Consider the following 17256-nt stretch of genomic DNA (forward strand, 5'->3'; position numbering starts at 1 on the left):
ACGCACCAGTTTGCAGTCGCTGTCGCTCCTCTGCTCCAATCGGATGCCAGTGCGTCAAGGCGCAGCTGTCTGCGTCAGGGGCGCCTGTTGAGAGCTGTGAGAAACGCGCACTGCCGATCTGTGGGGCAAGTTCTTCCACATCATTTTAGTGTCCTGCGCCAAAACGGTGTGAAAACCGATTTGCAGGCATCCACAAGTGGCGGCGGTATGTGTGTCAGTGTTTGCTGCGTGCCCGCAACTTTTCAGTCCCCACACAGAGGTCAGTGTGTCGTCATGGCTGAGCGCACTGCCCACATGTGTACTGTATGAACAGCTGATTGACCCGCTGTCGGCGTCCTTTGTCAGCTCGGTTTGACACACTTTGGAGGACGCTGAAAACCCGTTTTAATCGTCTTTTTATTTTTTTCTTTAACCGGTCAGGCTTTCATTTGTAAAGGATAGCCAGGGGCGACCGGAAGAAACCTTCACGTTGAGCCAGATGGAGCCTCCAGCCGAGCCGGGAGTCAGCCCGGTGGAGTTGGAGTTAACGGTGGAGAATGTGGAGTCGGTGAGTTACTGATCAGCTGCTTTCATTGATGAATATTTACTGAATTAGCTCTGCTCCCACTGCAGCAGCAGCGGCAGCAGCATTAAAACGCGCACGAGTCTACAGGTTTCTCAAAAATGTAACAAAAATAAAGCGTTGCTGAGTTCCAGATTATTTGGTGCAACAACCGTAAAACAACAGCAACTTTATTGAAGTGGAAAATTTCTGTTTGGCAATTGTAGTTTAACACAAGGAGATTATGCCAACTGGACCTTCTGTAACATGATACCAGCTATAAGCATATGCTGTCCTAATAATAACTAACACCATGTGCTTTGGATTAGTTGCTATGACAACACATTTTTTAACTCTGTTCAGATATCTGGTCATCCAGCATTGGTAATTATTAATGCTATCGTTAATGCGAGTCTGTGTATTTAAAGACCTCACCTTAAGGAGCCTTTGGGTCTTTGTGTGTACAGTGGCAACCTGTTACGTGACAGAGCTCAGTGTTTGCCTCCTCATTCAGGATAAAATGGAAACGTGCATGCAATTTTTGTTAATTAATGCAAGTCTCATTAACATTCACCAGCGTCTCTGATGCTAACGTCCAAATTGATTGCTTTGTTCCCTTGTGCATTGCCCTGTCCTCCTTCCTCCAGGCTCTCTACCAGCTGTACTTTGATCCGGACATGGATCGTAAGAATGTGGCCCAGAAGTGGCTGACCCAGGCCCAGGCCTCTGCACAGGCGTGGCAGTTCTGCTGGGCTCTGCTCAGCCCTGAAAAGGTGTGTTGTTGTGGTTCTTCTCAGTGGTTATAGAGTGCTGGTCCGGAGCTACAAGACACTGATTTCTTCCTGTGCGTGAGTTGGAATCAGCAAATTCCCTGTGTCGCAGTGTCTTCATGGTGTGAATGTGTCTCTTTGCAGATTCCAGAGGTTCAGTTTTTTGGCGCCAGCACCCTCCACACCAAGATCTCCCGTCACTGGAGCGACCTCCCCTCAGACCAGCATGAGGGCCTCAGGGTGCAGCTTCTCTCCCAGATCTTGCACTTCTCCTCTGGGCCTAAAATGGTGCTGACTCGTCTGTGTGTAGCTCTGGCCTCTATGGCGCTAAACCTAATTCCCCAGGCCTGGTCCCAGCCGGTGGCGGACATGGTGAGGGCCTTCCAGCCGCAGAAACCAGATTCTGGAGATGGCTCCGGCGCAAAAGCCTCTCAGGACCCGCACGCGCATTGCCTCGCTCTGCTGGAGCTTCTCACAGTCCTTCCAGAGGAGTTCCAGAGCAGCCGCCTGGCTCAAGCTCGCCGCGGCCAGCTGAGGGAGGCCCTGGTCGGCGAGTGGGCGGTGGTGTGCCCGCTGCTGCGCCAGCTCCTGCAAAGCCAGGACTCGTCGAATCAGGTGAAGGAGAAGGTGCTCCGCTGTCTGTCCAGCTGGGTGGCGCTGGATGTGCCATTAGGAGAAAGCCAGGAGCTGGTCCAGGACTGTTTCACTGCACTGTCCAACTCGGAGCTGTTTGACACAGCCGTGGAGACAATAGTTAACGCCATCTCACAGCCTGACTGCCAGAGGTGAGGAACAGATCAGAAGGTCGTTGGGTGACACTCAGTTCATAGGTGTTTGACTCATTTTGAACATTTGTGCGCAGGTACATTAATGCTCTGCTGAACCTGATGCCTCTGGTGCTGGGTCTCTACGATCAGCTGAAGACGGCAGCTCAGGACGGGGACATGGAAACCACACATGGTATCTGTCGCATTGCCGTTGCCATGGGGGAAACACACTCCAGGTACACACAGAAGCACGGACACCATCTCATGGTCAAGCTTCATTATTTGTCTTTTATGTCTTAATGTGTTTGTGCACGACAGGGTTTTGCTGGAACAGGTGGATCACTGGCAAGAATATCTTGCTTTGGTCAACATGATTCTGTTCTGTACGGGCATCCCTGGACACTACCCAGTCAGTGAGACCACGAGCTCCCTAACACTCACCTTCTGGTACACTCTGCAGGTATGGACTCTGGGTTACTGTAGAGCTTTCTTTTTTATACCTTCTGTTTATCTTTTTTCCGAGGACTAATAAACTGATCTCGACAAACTCACTTCGTTCTTGTTTCTTGACTTCTCAGGATGACATTTTGTCATTCGAGGAGGAGAAGCAGGCCGTTTACCTGCAGGTCTACAGGCCAGTTTACTTCCAGCTGGTGGACGTGCTGCTGCATAAATCCCACTATCCATCCCAGGAGGAGTACGACTCTTGGTCGTCTGATGACAAAGAGCAGTTTAGGATTTACAGGTGAGACGAGAAACTGATGTAAGCTTTGAAGGAGTTTTAAAATGGGATTTAAGTCCAAGAAACAAAGCCCTTATTTCCTTTCCATGACTGAAATTCAGGGGTAAATATGCCTAAAGAGTCATGCTGTACTCTGGCTATACAGGAATAGGATTTTAATTTAGTTTTAGTGTTTTTCATTCCAAGATTTCCTTATTAGCACAAAGCACAACCATCTGTAGTTTAGCTGAGGTCAAACTAAAGTATTGTACAAATTTAAAGTCAGACCTGATGATGGTGCTAGATGACAGGAATCAAACACCTTCCACTTGATCAGACTAATTCTTTCAGTACTGAAAAATTGTAGGTTACAGTTTGAGCTTCGCAAAGCACCTTTAACTACATTTGCTCTGCTCCCCAGGGTCGACATCTCCGACACGCTGATGTATGTGTATGAAATGCTGGGGGCGGAGCTGCTCAGTAACCTGTACGACAGGCTGGGCAGACAGCTGATGGACCCCCAGCAGTCTGCAGTGTGGCAGGTAAAGTGATTAACAGCTCCCACTGAGGCATCTGGCGTGAATATTTGTCATCACAGTTAACATATTCCATACGGCGAATGAACGCTCATGGAGTGACAACTTCTGTCGCGGCATCCCAGTTTCTTCGACACTCTGACGAGTCAGCACAGCCAGAGCGACGGTGACGCACCAGCTGACCTCAGTGCTGTGCAGGAGAACTGAGCTAATTAGAGCGGTTAACAGCTGATCCCCTCTGTCAAATGCTCGTGCTGTGCAATAGAATATTCAACTGGTCAGAGATCTGCTAAAATGTAGAAAATGGCCAATCACAGGCGGCAGACGCTGGTCTAAACTGAACAGATTCCCTGTTCCAGTGCAGACAGGAAGTTATAAGCCAAAATGAGACCTTTGAGCTGTAAGGCTGGAGAGCTTCCCTGTTCCTGAAACTAATAAATGCCGCATCTCAATTCCCTTTATTGAGTCAACTCTTCAATAAACTCTAATCTACTCCTTGCATTTTTGTGCTTCTGTGTAGAATTCTGAAGAGAGAGAGAGAGAGAGAGAGCTGTTTTGTATGTGTTATTCCGAGTCTTTGTATTTGTTTAGTGATGGGAGGTTGTGTGTTTCCTGCACGTCTGTCTTCATCTAACATCACATGTTGTTTTTTCTCCATGTCAAGGACACTGAGGCTTTGTTATTCGGCTTCCAGTCTATAGCTGAGACCATAGACGTGAACTACTCTGATGTTATTCCCGGTCTGATTGGACTGATCCCCAGAATCAACATCAGCAACATAATGCTGGCCGACACTGTCATGTACACCATAGGTACACGCTTACACACCTGTCGACTAGCGTCTCCTTGTTTATAGGAAAGAAATGATGTGTCTTTAAATGAATCTATGGCGTGTATTGTAAAATGTTTAACATGAACACTATTTGTGGTGTTGCAGATAATTCAGACTCAATTATTACTCATTTTATCTTTGATTGGTGTATATTTGCTTAGTGATTGTGACTGCAAATATAACCTGACATTCCTCTCCCATGTTGTCGGTCAGGGTCTCTGGCTGAGTGGCTGGCCGACCACCCGGTGATGCTGGGTGGCATTTTACCCATGGTGCTCCAGGGCCTCGTGAAGCCAGAGCTCTCTGTGTCCAGCGTCTCTACACTGAAGAGGATCTGCAGGGAGTGCCGACTCGACCTCGCCCCCTATGCTCAGGACATCCTGATCGTGTCACAGGTCACACAACCTCACGCTCCTTTTCAAAGCTACATATGTATTTTAACAGCGTGATCACCGCTTTTGTGTGTATTTCTGCAGGACGTGTTGGTGAAAGAGATCCACAAGGTGAGTAAACAGGCTTCAACTCCATTAAACTCACATATTATTTCATGAATCACCACTGCGCTAGTCTTCCCTATGGGGACAGCATTTATGATGCGTATTTTGTATCTTTGTGTGTGTGTGTGTGTGTGTGTGTGCAGAGCAGCCAGTGCATGTGGCTCATGCAGGCCTTGGGTTTCCTGCTGTCCTCCCTGCCAGTAGAGGAGATTTTAGGCAGACTGCACTCGCTCATCACCCCTCACGTCCAGCAGCTGGATACACTGTCCCAGCAGGAGGTAAAAAATATTGAAAATAAGAACGGAAGCAGAGCTGTGAACTCATTAGATTATGGAGTATTTATTAAATTACAGATTTTGCGAAAAACATGTTGAAATATCTGTTATTCCTGTAGCCGTACACCACTGATCTTAAAGCCCCTGAAATATTCACGCCTGAATAAGCAATAATCAAACATTAAATGTGAAAAATAATGTTGTATATTTAGAGTTTAAAGATGCATCATCGTGCATCATCAGGAAAGTGTGGGCAGGGTTCGATTACTGAACCACAGTTTATTTGATGCATGGAAGCTTATTAATTGACACGGGGGAAACTGATGGAGAGATGAATTGATTTAAAGGGATGAGAGGAGAGGGAGAAACCAAGAGATCAGAGATCACCAGAGATCAAGACTTGGTGTGGGGGCATGTCTCAGGAAGCCCTGGCTCCTTGTCCCCCTGGTTCCTGTAATGAGAGAATGAAGGGGGAGCAAAGCAAAGGGAGGGATGGGGGGGGGGGGGGGGGGGGGGGTGAGAATAGAGCTGAGAGAGAAGGGTTAGACACACCTTAATGGGTAAGCATGGGACGTCCCTCTGTGCTTCAAACCAGTGAGATGAGCACTGTTTAAAAAAAGAAAAAAAGAAAAAAGATCTTTCACACGAAATCAAACTGTTATGAAACTGTGTGCTGTAGAGCACATCTAATTGGCACTGTCTGCGTCTGAAACCCCGTTGGCCCACTTACTATTTCCTTCCTTTCATAGCAGCATCTTTTTTGCAGTAATGGCTGTAAATTTGCTCCCACATTAGACACAAAGCTTCCACTGTGCAGCACGTCAGACCCATCTACCTTCTCTCTCTCCCTGTAGCCCAATCAAACCAACAAGCAGAGCATCATCCACATCCTGGGGATGCTGTCCAGTCTCTTCACCACTCTGGACATCAACAGACCGGCGGACGGCTCGGATGGCGAAGCCGGTCCCAGAGTCACACTCTCGCAAAACCCGGTGAGAATAAATGACACGTCGCTCAAAGAAAACTGCCATAAAATGTGTTACTAAATGTGGTGCAGTTAAAGGAAAGCCTCTTGTCTTCCCTCCGTTTTGTTTCAAATTTAGGTTGTAGTCGTGCTGCAGCAAGTGTTCGCTCTGATCCAGACTATCCTCAGCAAATGGCTCCATGACTCAGAGGTGGTAGAGGTACTGTAGGAGGGTTTTTACTGTGTGCATGTATGATCTATCCGTGTGCGTTCCATGACTCACACTTGTTCACAGTGCTCCCCTTTGCCCCCCTCCAGGCAGTGTGCGGGGTTTTTGATAAATCCGTTCGAACCCTCCTGCACGATTTCGGGCCCATGGTGGCTCAGCTGAGCGAGATGCTGGGGAGGATCTACAGCGCCTTCCCTCAGGCCTCGGCTCTGGACCTGGCACGTCAGGTATGCAGAGCCACGAAAAAACAGCAGCATCCCTCCGACTGCAATGAAGACTCTTGGGGTCACATGTTAGTCTGACTGTTTTTGTTTTTGTTTTTTTTTTAGATGGTGCACATTTTTGCTGGAGAGGAACACCACACATCTAACATCAGAGGCCTCATTGAAGTGCTGACGTCCACCACTCTCACCATATTTCACCAAGGTAACGAGAGGCTGCAGATACAAGCCATCTGGTTTTCGCACATAACTTCTTGTCTCACCCTGTATTTACCGGGCAGGTCCGAGGGATCATCCTGATATCGCAGAATCATTTATGCACCTTCATGCTCAGGTTGGTTCAGTGCATCTGCGCATTTTCTCGCACGCCAGAACAAATCGGCGCCTAACTACAGTACCTTTCCCTCTCGACCGTTAGATTCTCAAAAGGAAGCCAGACATGTACCTGTCTGAACAGCTGGATGTTAATGCTCTGTTTTACTGCGGTGAGAATCGTTAAATGCTCACACTCGATACATATACGGAATCATTTATATAACTTTTTGCAGATATTTGCCAGTTTTCATTTCAAGAAATCTTTTTATCAACCTTTGATCTTCAGGGATTCTGTCCATCAAGTTTCCAGAAACACCCACAGTGAAAGCAGCCAGCCTGTTCTTTGTAAGTAGAGACAGAAATGTGCAAGATTTCACGTCAAACACCGTTTCTTGTTTTCAGTTCATCCTCTCATACATCAGCTCTTGAGTTGCCTGCAGCTTTTCAGTCCCTCTGTAATGGCTCCCTGCAGCGTTGACAAAATGGTACAGATTTTATGTCGCGCAGTGGATAAAGAGGGAACGCATATCTTATCTTGGAGTTCAGGATGATTCTGTGACCGTATTAATATTTAGCCAGCTACAATATGCGTCATTTCCCACATCTACTGCCCACTGCCTTTCCCTGTAGGCAGCTAATCTTGAATTTCTGACTCCCACCCTCGATAAGGGTTCCTGCTTTTTTTGGGATAAATCCAAAAAAAACAGAAACAAGAAAGTTTCATTTTGCACGCATAGACACAGATGCTTTCAGCAATGCAGGACTACTTGCATACCTGACGTGTAACATAAAATTACAAAAAAGAGTGAACAGATCTTTTGTGGAGTAAAGGTTGCAGTGCGTTTTTATAGATCCTATTTGTTCCTGCAGACGGAGTTCTTGAGTCGCTGTAAAGACATGCCTTCACTTGGGGAGGTGCTGCAGAGGGATGGGCAGCTCCTGACAGAGACCATACTGCAGGTGAACCAGCAGAGGACAATAACGTGATTAGATGCAATCATCTGTGATAATGAAGGTGGCTTTTGGAGAGCAACTGTCTGAATGTATTAAACCCAACCTGTCTACTTATGTGCTGTATATTTACATCCTGCTGTCTCAGGGAGTCGGAGGCAGCTCTCCTCGCAGTCTGAGTCTGACGGAGCACTTCTCAGAGGTACTGCTGAATCTAAACAGACATTGTCCGGCACTGATGTCCCAGTGGCTGGACGAAACGTTACAGACGCCGGGGTTCCCCTCAGCTCACGTCTCCACGGAGCAGAAACACACCTTCAGCCAGCAGCTTCTACGGTAAATCACAGCGACTGCAATTACATAATGAATATGAACTTAAAGAGCAGACTCTCGGCTTTAATTTGAGGGCGTTCAGGAGGAATCAATCGCTCAAAAGCTGTTTTATGGACGTGTCGTCTATTCCCTTCATTATCGTCAATTAAGCAGGTAAAAGGTCTGGAGCTGTTTCCAAATGTGAGATTATAAGACTATTTTGGAAATGGGTTCAAAAGAGTTCTCAATGCAAGCGACACAGATCTGTCCTTAAGCTGCAAAAAACGAACAAATCCAGCAATAAAAGATGACAGGAACATTAGGAGAGCAACTGTTTGGTACATTTTGAGAGAAAAATGAACACACTGTTGAGCTTGGCAACTTAAAAAGGTGGTGGATGACTGTAACTCAGCCACCTGACCTCAACCTGACAGACAACCGTGCTTAAGACAAACCTGAAAGCATAAAGACCCATGATCTAACAACTGAAGACAGTGTAAGGCTGGGCAGAGGGTGACAGAGAAGAAAAACCTTCCTTGGGTGATGTCAGTGGACTTGAGGCAGTCATTAACCTGCAAAGGATTGTCGACAAGGTATTAAAATTGACGTGTTATTCATAAAGGTTTTATGTATTTTCAGACGTCTTTTAACCCTTTAATTTAAAGCCAAGTGGATATCTGCTATATAATTGTTAACCCGAGTCTGAACAGCTAAAATAAAATTGTGTCAGCGTCCGAAAACATGTGACCTTAAGTGTGTGCGCATGAACCGACTGACTCTGCAGCTCTGCACAGAAATGTGACGTTTGGTTTTCGGTCAACAGCTAACGTTTCTTACTTGCTGTTTGTTTCAGTCTCATTTCCAGCTGCAGCAGTGGGGAAAAAAAAAAAAAGATCTGATAAATCATTCACAGTAACCCGTGGCAGATAACAGCTGACACAGTGGAGCATTAAGCATGTACCAGAGGAGCTGATGGAGAGAAAAGCAGAACTAAAGCGCACTCGAATTCATCAGATAGCACGTCCGACGACTGTTGCTCCGTGACATTTCAGTGTTATGCTGACAGCTGGTTTCTGCTGCTGCAGTAAATTTCAGATTTACAATCAATAAAAGGACTTCTTGCAATAAGTGGTGGCAATAACAGAGGCCAGACAGCCCCACATTCACACACATAACACGGGAAATACAAATACATCTTGATCTTGATTAGCCTGGCTTATATGGACAAACAGCACTATGTCGCTAACTAACAATCCGTCTAATATCTGGCAATCATTTCTGTCCTCCAGGGAACAAACCAACAAGCGTCGCGTTAAGGAGATTGTGAAGAGTTCTCTCTGCTCTGCCGAGGCCTGCAGGGGTCCGGATACTCGGATTACTAGTCAGAGCTGCTATGGGCGCCAGACAAGACTGTTCACTGAGAAAGTGACACCGTAGTACTTGGATTGAACCATGTTTTTAATAAAATAGCTTTGTCAGGTTTAAAGGAGGATAAAGGGAAGTCTCATCAGTTCTCATAAGCTGCTCCATCTTTCTAATGACTGACGACGCCCCAATAAACACGTCCTTTGTTGCAGCTGCTTGAGCAACTGTGTGTTCGTTCACTTGTTTATTGTTTTTGTTCTGTTGCATACTTCTGTAGATCGTAATTCACACATTATCAAAATATAGAAACCCCCCCGTCGCCTTACCCCAGCCAGGCCTTGTCTTCTCAGTTTCAAAGGAGAGTCTTTTTAAAAATGTCATTACATGATATAGCTTATAACTCTTGTACGTGTATACTTCTGCTAATATATAATAAAACAGCTTAATCACTTGCACAACAGAAAAGAGAACAAGACCAACGTTATAACCAGACAACTTGTGGCGACCACAGACTGCTAGTGTTTTTGTTTGTTTTTTTTTAAATTAGTGACGTCACTGAGAGTGATGATGGCAGTCGCTGTCGGAAGTTCGGGCCGCATCCTTTGTAGAAAAAAAATTTGGATTTTAGGAGAGCTGTCGCAGTGGTGGTGAGGGGCCAGGGGTCTACAGTCGAGTCTGTGAGAGCTGTTGGTTGATTGTGTGCATTTCAACTTCGGCCCAGCCGGCTCCTCCTGACGCAGTCCTGACCCGGGCCGTTCCCTATCGTATTCTCGTGAAAAGGTTCAGCACTGACTTTGATTCCTGGGGAAGAGAAAGAAATGAAACTGAGTCTAAAACATTGAATCCACAATTTCAAGGGATATTAGATCATTTTAGGCATGATTTCAGTATATATAGATATAAAGCTGTCATTAGGTAATGTCAAAGAAGGAAAGTGTCAGATGTGTATAGAATGGATACGTGGCACTGGACCAGGCTAATCAGACTGTACCTTGGTGCAGCGTGTCTTACTGAAGACATTCCAGAAACGTAGTGTCTCATCACCAGCTCCTGTGACGATGGCCTCTCCATCTGGTGACACAGCCTGAGAGGGGAGGAGGAAAGAGATCAACAAAATGATGAACAACGCTTACTGGGAACGGTGATTAATCGAGTGGTGAGATGGTATGCTACACGGAAATATTGACAAGTAGTATCTTGGCAAAGTGAAGGCTCTGCAAAAACACTCTTTCGGATGATGATGCATTCAATTTATCTCATAGGTGGGGAGTTGAAACTCTAAATCGTGTCATTTTTGAGGTATTAACATCCGTCTGACCACATTTTAGATAACTTTTAGATAACGTCTGACCACATTTTGTCGTGGTCTGGACCGCTTGTGACCACAAGTCATCGCTGTATTTCCTCAATAATGGGCCGGTCAGTAATGGGCCGGTCAGTACAGTGGTGACAATGTGCATAGATGTTTGCACAATATTCTACTGCAGTCCAGAGGATTTTGGCATTTATTTGGTGATCTCGAGTGGCGTAATAAAATCAGTAATACACATGTTGAAACATTCACAGAATCCACTTTGCATAATGAGCACTAAATCCACTTTTCTGATAATTCTTGCATACTACTTACTAAATGCAGGAGATTTACAATTTTATATTTTGACATTGCTGTCTACTCAAGTTAAGTACTTGAATACTTCTTGCATGACTGGAAAATATATGGAAACACTGGACACAATATGCTTCCCCTGTATTTGAGCAACTAAAAGTCAGCATGTGCTGGTCACCTGGTTACACTGTATAGATTTAGAGTGGGAGTCATACCAGATACAGGACTCTGTAGGAGTGTCCTGTCAGCTTGGCCACCTGTGTTAGTGACGGGTACTTCCACACCAGAATCTGGTTCTGAGAGTAGCCGTGGGTGCTCACCTGGAAACAAAAGAACACGCAACACATTACAGACAAACCTTGACTTTAAATCCTTCATTTAACTAAATAACAAAACTACTGCTAACAGCAAATCATTGCTTTAATTGTAATTTGAAACTTGGTGGATATTAACTTGTCCAGCTGTAGTAGAATACTTCACTAAATCAAACTCACTCCTAAACTCCTGAAATTATTTGTTTAATGACAACAATTTGTGAGGGATAGTTTTTGAGAGGCGATTATTACTTTACAATAACATACAAGAGGTGTATTCCAACAATTTCTAGGGAATAAGAGCTCCTTCATTATGCTGCACAATATTCACATCATCTACCCCACACGTCAAAAAGGAACAGACACCATTATGTTGAAATACTGTCATGTACACCATGTACCATGCTGATGAGGCATAAATACTCCACCACAGACAGGACCATTAGGTAAGGACAGAGACTGGATTTAGGGTAGCATGCAGTGTACATTCAGTATATGCGTGCGTCTCCTCACCAGTTCGTTGGCATGTTTGGACCAGGCCAGGTTGCAAACCTGGGAGCCTGTGTCTGTGCTCTGCAGTGCCTGACCCGTCAGTGTGTTCCAGAAACGCAGGCAGCGGTCGGCGGTGCCCCCGCCTGACGCCAGCAGCCCGTGTTGGTGGGGCGACCAAGCGATGGCCTTCACTGCTGCCAGGTGGTCGCTGTACTGCTGCACCGGGAGAAGGCTGGAGCTGTTCCACACCAGCAACTGAGCAAGGAAGACCGCAACAAGGAAGTAAGGAAATGTTAAGTGTACGGACTGTTTTTTGGAGTTTACTCTTACTGTCACTGGTCATTTAAAGGGGGCATATGGCGGAAAATCCATCTTTGCGTTTTTGAAGATGTGTCTCCAGTATGAACTCCAAGAAGTATGTGAAAAGACATTCCCTTTCTTTGTTTAATTTATCCAACAACCTAAAAGAGTTCTTCTCAATGAGCCATTCAACCTTGCTTTCCTATGGTTTTGGCAGCAGCCACACCAGATCTACCTAATTTTCCAGGGGTATCCATGACACAGGAAAGACACAACCCTATTGTGAAATGGGGCGTGTACACTGGGCAGCTCATTACCATTTAGAGCTACAGACACACCATTTGGAACATGGCTAAAACCCGGGGCATGTAGACGAGGTAGAATGAACACAAAGACACAATCTGGGTACATGTGAGACTGATCAAACTTGACCTATCATTAACTTCTCAAACAGGGGTTAAATGGGATCTTTAAACTAGTCTCAAGTTACATTAAAGTATCTGAACTTTTAGTTAGAGGTTACCTCACCTTGTTGTCGTTCCCTCCAGAAGCGAGGTGCTGGTGGTCAGGAGACCATTTCAGACCACACACTTCCTGCCTGTGACCTTGCAGCCTCCTCTCAGCAGAGGGGGGTGTTCTGACGTCCCGCTGGAGGATCACTCTGTCTCGACTTCCAGACGACAGCTGCTCCCCATTCCACGCCAGGGCACCTTGGGCACAAAGGGCAGGAGGGGAGGGTCTCCTGTTTCACTACGGCAAAAATTCACCCAGCGCTTCTTACACCATAGCACCCCACTGCCACTGATGACTCTGGATTTTGATTGGTTGGAAGTCGTAGAGTACTGCTTAACCATCGACCAGTTTAACCTAACACTTACGTTGTGTTTTGTTTCCTGTTCTAAATGAATGCATCAGTATTAAACTGCAGACAGAGAAAGCAACAGCTGAAGCTCAGTTAAAGGGCTAGAAGCTAGGGTTATTTTTATAACCACCACCTACTGCAACAACAACAACAGAAAAATAAATAAATAAATGGATTGTCAGTGAGAAAGTCACAAATGTAATTTTAAATGTGTGTCATGTCTGGGTGAAACAATTCCTCTTTGCTCCAGGTATGACTGACCTACTCTAGCGGAGTGTCCCTCCAGACTGGTCAGCTTCCTCCCTCCTGCCGCGTCCCAGATCTGAACGTAACCCTTGTGGGTTCCCACGGCAACCAGACTTCCCTGACGGAACCAGAGCAATCCAACGGTTATTTTTTTTTTCTGTACCATCTTTTCCATGATCACGTATTCTCCGTTTTGTTGCATTGTCATAAATAAGCAGGACATCAACTCTTGGCACTCTCACCCTCTCATTCCAACAGACTGATGTAACAGAGTCTCCATCCACTGACAGGTCACATAACCGTGTCACCTGTTAAGACAGACATAACGTACATAAAATACGCACTTCCACTTCCAGCAGTTTTAAATAAAATGCAACAGAGAATGACATATCAAACTCATTCCTCGTTTGCAAGGCTATAGCTGGTAAATTACACAGTAAAACTCAGCCCGTCTTTAAATCTCTTTATTTCCTTCCTCTGACCTGGCTGGTGCAGGCACTCCACAGGTAGACGCAGGCTCCGAGGCCGACACTGAGCAGGTTGCCCGCTGACCAGTCTACCAGGTTGAGGTAGAAGTCGTCCTGCAGCTCCGGAGCATCCAGCACTTTGAAGGGGATCTTGGATATCTTTCGGGCTGGTTTGCGAGGAGAGCGGAGCAGCTTGTGACTACAGAAAAAATAAAAAATGTACTGTGTTGAGCTTGGCAAGACCTGAGCAAATAATATGTTCAGCTTGCAGCATGTCAGATACTTCATACCTTTTGTTACTAAGAGGAGAAAGGGAGTAGGGCGAGACTTCATTATCGCTATCGAAAGGCACTCTCTTAGTGTGGACAGTGTACTGCAGAAGATGAACACATGAAGTAGAACAATAATTAGAGCCTACACCAGTCTAATCTCCATCAGGAACAAAAAAAAATAAGTCAGAAGGTGCTTCATTTGAGTGGAGTTTTTCAGTATTAATTTGGTCATCGTGACCGATCAACAACTTAAAGACGAGCAATGCTGATTACTTATTTGTGCCAGGAAAAGCTTCTGTATCCTAGTGTTACTAATCTATAAAAGCACAGTACATCAGACTTCTATGAATTTCGTATAACAGGCATCGATTAATGACTTGTACCCTAAAAAGGCTGTGAGAGTCGTGAGAGAGGACTGCATGCCGCCGGTCGTCTGTGTGAGGGTCCGGCACAGTCTCGATCCCTGCCCCCAGCAACTCATTCCTCAACAGGGCAGCATACGCCACTGCATCTGGAGGGGCGGCAGTGATGGCAGAGATGTGAGTCAGGGTGGAAAATGAGAAGTGTGATGACACGCAGGATGAGAAGTGTGAAGCATTTCCAACCTTTGCTCGAGTCAGAGCTGGCATCCTTTGCTTTGTGGTTCTGACTGGGAGAGCGACAGTTCTCCTGTAAAAGAAGGAAAGGTACGTCAGCAGTGGCCTTAGCCTTGACTGCGGCGCTCGGACTGTTCTTGAGGGACGGCACGTCCAGAAATGTGGACAGCACACTGAGTAGATAGATAATAAATAAATAAATCGCTTACGTTGGCATAGTGGAAGTTGATGCTCCAGTTGCTTCCAGCCCGGGTGGGAATGAAGCGGTCCCCTGACTTAACACTGACAGGACTGCAGGTAGCACTCAGACACTGAGACAGAGCACACAGGTGATCCAGTAAGACTACTGCCATTTTAAAATGTGTATGTATAGTTCTTTTTTGTCTTCTTTCTACCCACAAACAAACAAAAGAATTAGAGGCACTTGCAGCACAAGCCCTGTGTTATACAGCTTTACTTAAAGCATCAGGGCCCTATGGTCCTATGGGAGAGTGTTGAGCCGATCAAAACAAGAAATCAACGCGCCCCAGATTTTGTGAAATGTGAAATTGTGAAATTGATCCTCTGGGGAAATTTTCCAAAAAGGGAGGTGAAAGCAAAAGCATTGTGATCCCATTAACTAACACTCCAATGATGACCATTTCTGCAGAGGGTTTCACTTAGGTGTCAAATGCATCATTCAAACTTTTGCAGTCCCTTGACTTAGGACAAGTCCAAAACATGTGGGGCACAAATGCTGGAGTAGTAGTAGAGCTCACACCTGTCATCAATGACATCAAGACTTTGATCTGTATCAGACACAGGAAGCCGTTCCATTACCTCTAGTCTGAGAAAGTGTATGTATATTTCAAATACACTTCTCACATGTTAACCTCACCTTGGACAGGCGGGCCTCTGTGGGCAGGTTCTGGTGGTTGATTTGCCTCAGCAGCCGTCTCTCGTAGTCTTGGTCCATCTCTTCTGGGCTGACCGGCAGCAAGGCCCCTCTGCTGCCCTCCCCGCCCCCTTTAAACCTCCGCTCCCACCCGGTGAGGAAATCCGCAGAGGACCCCCATCTCTGTGTAGAAAGGGGGTTCGTTTCATTCAGGACAGAAACCACCAACAAGCAGCTCTTTTGGCTAGGTAAATAAAAACCACACGGCCTGGTTAGCCTGGCGTCTTCGCGTGGTCACATTTAGGTTGTGCCGTTTTAAAACCCCGCCGTTTAAAAGCCATGTCTGCACTTGTCAGCGTGTTATTCACACACAAACGGACTGAAATCGAGGTAAAATCGCCACAAGGCTTCGCGGTGCGCTAATGACAACCGTTGTCATGGTATCGTGCTCGCGCACAGGGCAGCCCGTTTACAGTGGGAGCAGAGCAACAAACATCAGCTGACGACCCAGCGGGGCTCTTACCGTCTCACACGGTGGCTCGGTTCACCAAACCAGCTGTCATCTTCGGTTCAAAGGATCGGCGCCGCGGCGGGGACACTTGTTGACGCTTTCTCACAAATAACAGCGGTGCGTCCGAATGCCAGCGCGTCTCGCTGGTGTTGTTTATGTTCGTGACAAAGATGGCGACCGAATCAGCTGTAGCAGAAATTCTTTGCTTGACTTCTGCTGCCCGAGAGGCCGACGCGGTGCGCGGTTCAACAGCGACGTCCGCTGGCGGCTCAAGCTCACTGCATTTGACCAGCGGACCGAGGCTATTCCCCGCTTGACCACATGGTGTCGCTCGTGTACAGAATAATAATTTACCTGGCGATCCCAAGCGCCAAAAGGTTTCAAAATATTACGCACGCGTCAAGCGGAAGTATTAACAACATACAAATTATTCTTATTAAAATTAAATTATATTTGAAACCAGAACCATGAAAAGCTGTTAAAAATGTTTTTTAATGTATGTCAACTTCTTAAAGTGTAGTAATTTTGAACTACATATAGAGATATATTAAGTTTTATGGTAATAAGCCGACTGGGCCTTTCTGTGTGGAGTTTGCATGTTCTCCCTGTGTCTGTGTGGGTTCTCTCCAGCTTCCTCCCACTGTTCAAAGACAAGCTCATTAGGTTCATTGGTGATTCTAAATTGGCCATAGGTGTTCATGTGAGTGTGAATGGTTGTCTGTCTCTCTGTGTTAGCCCTGCGATAGACTAGCAACCTGTCCAGGGTGTACCCCACCTCTCGCCCGATGACAGCTGGGATAGGCTCCAGCCCCCCCCAGCGACCCTTCACAGGACAAGCGGTTACAGAAGATCAATGAATGAATGAATGAATGAAATATATATAATCTATATAAATGTAGTCTTTGACCTATTTTAATGAAATAAAGAAACCAAAAAGTTTCCTCATGTCCTCATGTCTCTGCATGGGACAAATTCCCCAGGCCACCAAGGACCCCCAAAACACTGGCTCCTCCTTCAAATACATTTTAAGTTCACTCTTAAAACTGACCCCTCACATTTATCTCTGCATCTGCACTGTCATCACAAGTTTGTGTGTCAAGCAGATAGTGGGAACGCTGATAGCTCAAGCTCTATAAGGGCCCCCCGGCCCTCTTCAAAGTAAATAAAGATCTTAACATTTGCTTTCGATGATAGTGAGTTTTCCAGCCCCCTGGCAACAGCCCCGGAGAGCACACTTACAGCAAACGAAACAGCTAGATAAAGGTTTACTCTTTGAACTGTCGCCTGTGTGGTTTCTGGTCCGAACCACTGAAACTGAAAAAGAGACAGAGGCAGCAAAACTGCCCCGCTGCGTGTCTGGGCCTTAATGAGACTGACTGACATGGTAGAGTGGAGACTAGGCATGGCATCTTTGGTGGCA

General features: G+C 46.1%; 1 protein-coding gene and 1 pseudogene across 2 annotated transcripts; one reads left to right on the plus strand and one right to left on the minus strand.

The window, feature by feature from the left end:
* Positions 1-1346: 1346 nt before the first annotated feature.
* Positions 1347-9374, plus strand: LOC311489780 (importin-13-like; annotated as a pseudogene). The gene is made up of 19 exons (XR_014699941.1): positions 1347-2096; positions 2174-2314; positions 2397-2538; positions 2657-2823; positions 3221-3341; positions 4000-4147; positions 4381-4562; positions 4644-4670; positions 4808-4942; positions 5794-5931; positions 6043-6123; positions 6222-6359; positions 6462-6558; positions 6635-6687; positions 6772-6838; positions 6955-7013; positions 7539-7628; positions 7768-7955; positions 9221-9374. The product of XR_014699941.1 is annotated as an importin-13-like (transcript).
* Positions 9375-9378: 4 nt separating this feature from the next.
* On the minus strand, positions 9379-16254 carry fzr1b (fizzy/cell division cycle 20 related 1b). The gene is made up of 14 exons (XM_084547046.1): positions 15849-16254; positions 15329-15508; positions 14661-14762; positions 14461-14524; positions 14239-14366; positions 13874-13956; positions 13599-13782; positions 13359-13424; positions 13132-13234; positions 12537-12718; positions 11730-11963; positions 11118-11222; positions 10288-10380; positions 9379-10097 (listed from the first exon to the last, which is right to left on the minus strand). The coding sequence occupies exons 2-14, from the start codon at positions 15404-15406 to the stop codon at positions 10056-10058; spliced, it is 1464 nt and encodes a 487-aa protein (XP_084403172.1). The 5' UTR covers positions 15407-15508; positions 15849-16254; the 3' UTR covers positions 9379-10055.
* Positions 16255-17256: the final 1002 nt, after the last annotated feature.

The sequence above is a fragment of the Chelon labrosus genome, assembly GCF_963514085.1.
Source record: "Chelon labrosus genome assembly, chromosome: 6".
NCBI classification, from domain to species: domain Eukaryota; kingdom Metazoa; phylum Chordata; class Actinopteri; order Mugiliformes; family Mugilidae; genus Chelon; species Chelon labrosus.

Coding starts and splice junctions, on each gene's coding strand:
- fzr1b (XM_084547046.1), bottom strand. CDS start 15,406: ATGGACCAAGACTACGAGAGACGGCTGCTGAGGCAAATCAACCACCAG. Junction 12,719..13,131: donor GGGACACTCCGCTAGAGTAG/GTCAGTCATACC, acceptor TTTGTGCCCAAG/GTGCCCTGGCGTGGAATGGG. Junction 11,223..11,729: donor CCAAACATGCCAACGAACTG/GTGAGGAGACGC, acceptor TTTTGTTTCCAG/GTGAGCACCCACGGCTACTC.